This window comes from Micropterus salmoides, unplaced genomic scaffold (genome assembly GCF_014851395.1).
Source record: "Micropterus salmoides isolate LMB-PRFRI ecotype aquatic unplaced genomic scaffold, ASM1485139v1 Ms_hic_scaffold_3369, whole genome shotgun sequence".
Lineage (NCBI taxonomy): Eukaryota > Metazoa > Chordata > Actinopteri > Centrarchiformes > Centrarchidae > Micropterus > Micropterus salmoides.
In genome coordinates this window covers 8,121-11,096 of record NW_024042672.1, presented here as the reverse complement: position 1 = coordinate 11,096, position 2,976 = coordinate 8,121, and the positions used below count along the sequence as shown (strand labels likewise).

The window sequence follows — 2,976 nt, the reverse complement described above, 5'->3', positions numbered from 1 at the left end:
AATCTCTGTAAACAGATATCTGCATATGAATGCGTTGTGGTTTCTGTTTGTAGTCCGAATAGTATTGACCAATCAAATCTGAGCTGGTTTTGGTTGCATGCAGGTCAACAGTCCGTGTGGAGAGCAAATAAGGCAGAAACCATCGGCTATCATCTCATGAATATTTAACTTCAGATTAGCTTTTATATCAGATGACAGCTGATGGGCTCTCAGATTGCTTATCGGACTGTAAACAATGACAAGAGCACAGAAGAGGAAGTCTGGGCCTGGACATCTGCATCTTCTTCTGAAGAGTCAGAATCAAGTGAATTAATGAAGTGAATCCTCTGGGGACCAAGAATGTCTGAACAACAATGTCAATCCATCCATCCTTTGGTCCAGGTCCAGTCCATCTGGACCAGCAGACATCAGCATGCACAGAGCAACACTGCTAGTGTGTCTAAAAAGACAATAAAAGAAGAGACAGTCATGTTGATATGAACATTAGAGAAACACATCATGCAGCTGAAATATGATCCTGGTTCATCATCTGGACTCGTTCACCTCAGCTGACACATTCAGCAGCTGACAGGTTTTTGTATTACTCTGTTTCACTGTGGCTACTGGATCTTTGGCTCTGGAACTAAACTGTATGTAACAGGTAAGAATAAACATTTATTTTCCTTCAGTTGTTTTATTGAACAAGTTAAAATGTGTTTTTTATGAGTTTCTGTTGTTTCAGGCTTCAAATATTAGTTTGTTCATAATTAGTAGAGTTCTTACAGCCGTGCAGCTATTGTTACATAAAAAGGTTCATAATTCCTGAAAAGATGTTTAAATCTCACTGCACAACTGAATATTATTTATTTCTGCACCAGCAAAACTGATTCATATGGAAAAAGTAAGATATTGACAAAGTTGTAAATATACAGTATTTGATCCTCTCAGTGAGTCAGCGCAGTCTATTGTTTTTGAAAAGACATTTTACTATAAATATGTTGTACAGGATAATTTATTCATTTTAGATGATAAAATTTACATTTATGTATTTATATATGTGAAATAGAGTGAATAAAGTCGCTCACACAAATATATTTGCATTTTATACTTTTAATATAAATACAAATAGTTTGTGATGCTTTATAATTTAAATTATAAAACATGTTTTCAAAAGTATATGGTAGTAAAAATGATGTATCAGGTTCTTTATAATTTTAACATCACATTATTACATTATATTAAAAAGTAATCAGTCAATAGTGAATCTTATTTAATATTATAAAGCTGTCTTTATTCACATTTAACATATTAAACAAAGACATTGATGATATGATATTGATTAGTTGTTGAGTGGTTCAAGTTCAGAAATTATAAATAATGTACGTGACTTGACTTGAAATTATTTTATGTGAAGTAAATATGTAATTTGGTGCAATATGTATTTTTACCCTAACATGTAAACAGTAGTTTTGATTCTTATGTAATGTTTGATATTATGTTACATTAAAATGTACTTAGATTACAGTATTGTTGTTTCCAGACTTTCGATCATGTATCTGAACATATATGTAAATTGTGTTTTATATAGAATTTTTAATTTTAAAACTTTATGAAATTACTGATGCAACAATTAGATTTTTTTGTTGCTAAAATAAAGTATATATATAATGTCTAAGTAAATGTAAAAGTATAACTAATTTAATGTGAACGTAAAAAATACCTTTATTAAAATATGTTTATAAAATAAGTTTTTAAAGGGATATTTCATAATTATATTATAAGAATCCAGCATATGTAGAACTGCTAAATAAGTAAAATTCTTTTCTTTCCTCATATAACATATTATATTATTATTATTATACATGACGTGTGTGATATGAAGGTGAATCCAGTCCATGTAGTGAACTGTGTGCTGTATTGATGAGGAGCTCAGTGATCAGAGTCCATGTAGTTTCCAGGATCAGACTGAATGCAGTGCTGGAAGCTGCTGTTGACTGTGTGAATGTGTGTCTGTGCTGCTTGTTGCTGCTGTCAAACTTCAGATAACCCGGTAGTGAAGCCCGTGGTGAGCGTGTACCCAGCAGCATCCAGAGCCCACCATGAGGGGAAGAGCTCCCTGCTGTGTGTGGCCTCAGGCATGTTTCCTCCTCTGGTCCGCTTCTCCTGGAAAAGACGAAAGGAGAACAGTCTGACGGAGGAGCTGGCACCTGCTGAGGAGGAGCAGCTGGAGCTCAGAGAGTCGGGACGCACCGCCGCCATCAGAGTGATTGATCGGGACGCTCTCTATACGTATAAATACCGCTGCTACGTCCAGCACGAGGGGGGGGAAGTGAAGGCCCAAACAGAACAAGGTAATGAAGGCTTGGTGACTGTGTTCAGCAGAGAATCAGCTTCATGTGGAGACTCTGACAAAGAGAGCAGAGGAGCAGAGGACTGACATTTCTTTCTGACTCCTTTTCTGTTTCAGCGATCTGTTTTTTGAACCAGGTGAAACTGCTCTGTGTGCTGTACACAGTGCTGATAGTGAAGAGTCTGGTGTACTGCTGTGGACTCTCTCTGCTGAGGATCCTCAGAACAAGGGACCGTCCACCAGCTGCACACATGCTGACTGACTGTTTTCTGCTCACTTTTTTTCATCTCACTGATCACTTTGATCAGAAGTCAGAAATGTAAGTTACGATGTGCACAGGTTAGATACAGTCATCCTTAAAATATAAAACATATATACACATATATTTGCAGTTACTGAGTGTAAATTCTTTGGTATAGTGTTAATTTGACACTCTAGTTTATTTCCAAACTATATTATTATTATTATTATTTGACTTTTAATTTTGACTTGTATAATATCAGAAACTTAAGCTGAATCATTAGCTGTCTGCTAGGTATTTTATTGTTTACGCTATCTTTCTGTTCTTGTGTCTCTTTTTAATACATTATGCAGAGTGTGGCAGGTTTGTCAAATTCTTTCAGTGTAACTTTCTTAATAAACTGAAT

General features: G+C 35.3%; 1 gene segment (V, D, J or C); it reads left to right on the top strand.

Annotated features, from left to right (window-relative positions):
* Nucleotides 1–1,836: 1,836 nt before the first annotated feature.
* Nucleotides 1,837–2,563, top strand: LOC119884344 (the record flags this gene model as incomplete). The annotated part of the segment is given in 2 exon segments: nucleotides 1,837–2,330; nucleotides 2,447–2,563. Coding segments are annotated over 2 exon segments (466 nt in total), but the record flags the coding sequence as incomplete, so codon positions are not given.
* Nucleotides 2,564–2,976: the final 413 nt, after the last annotated feature.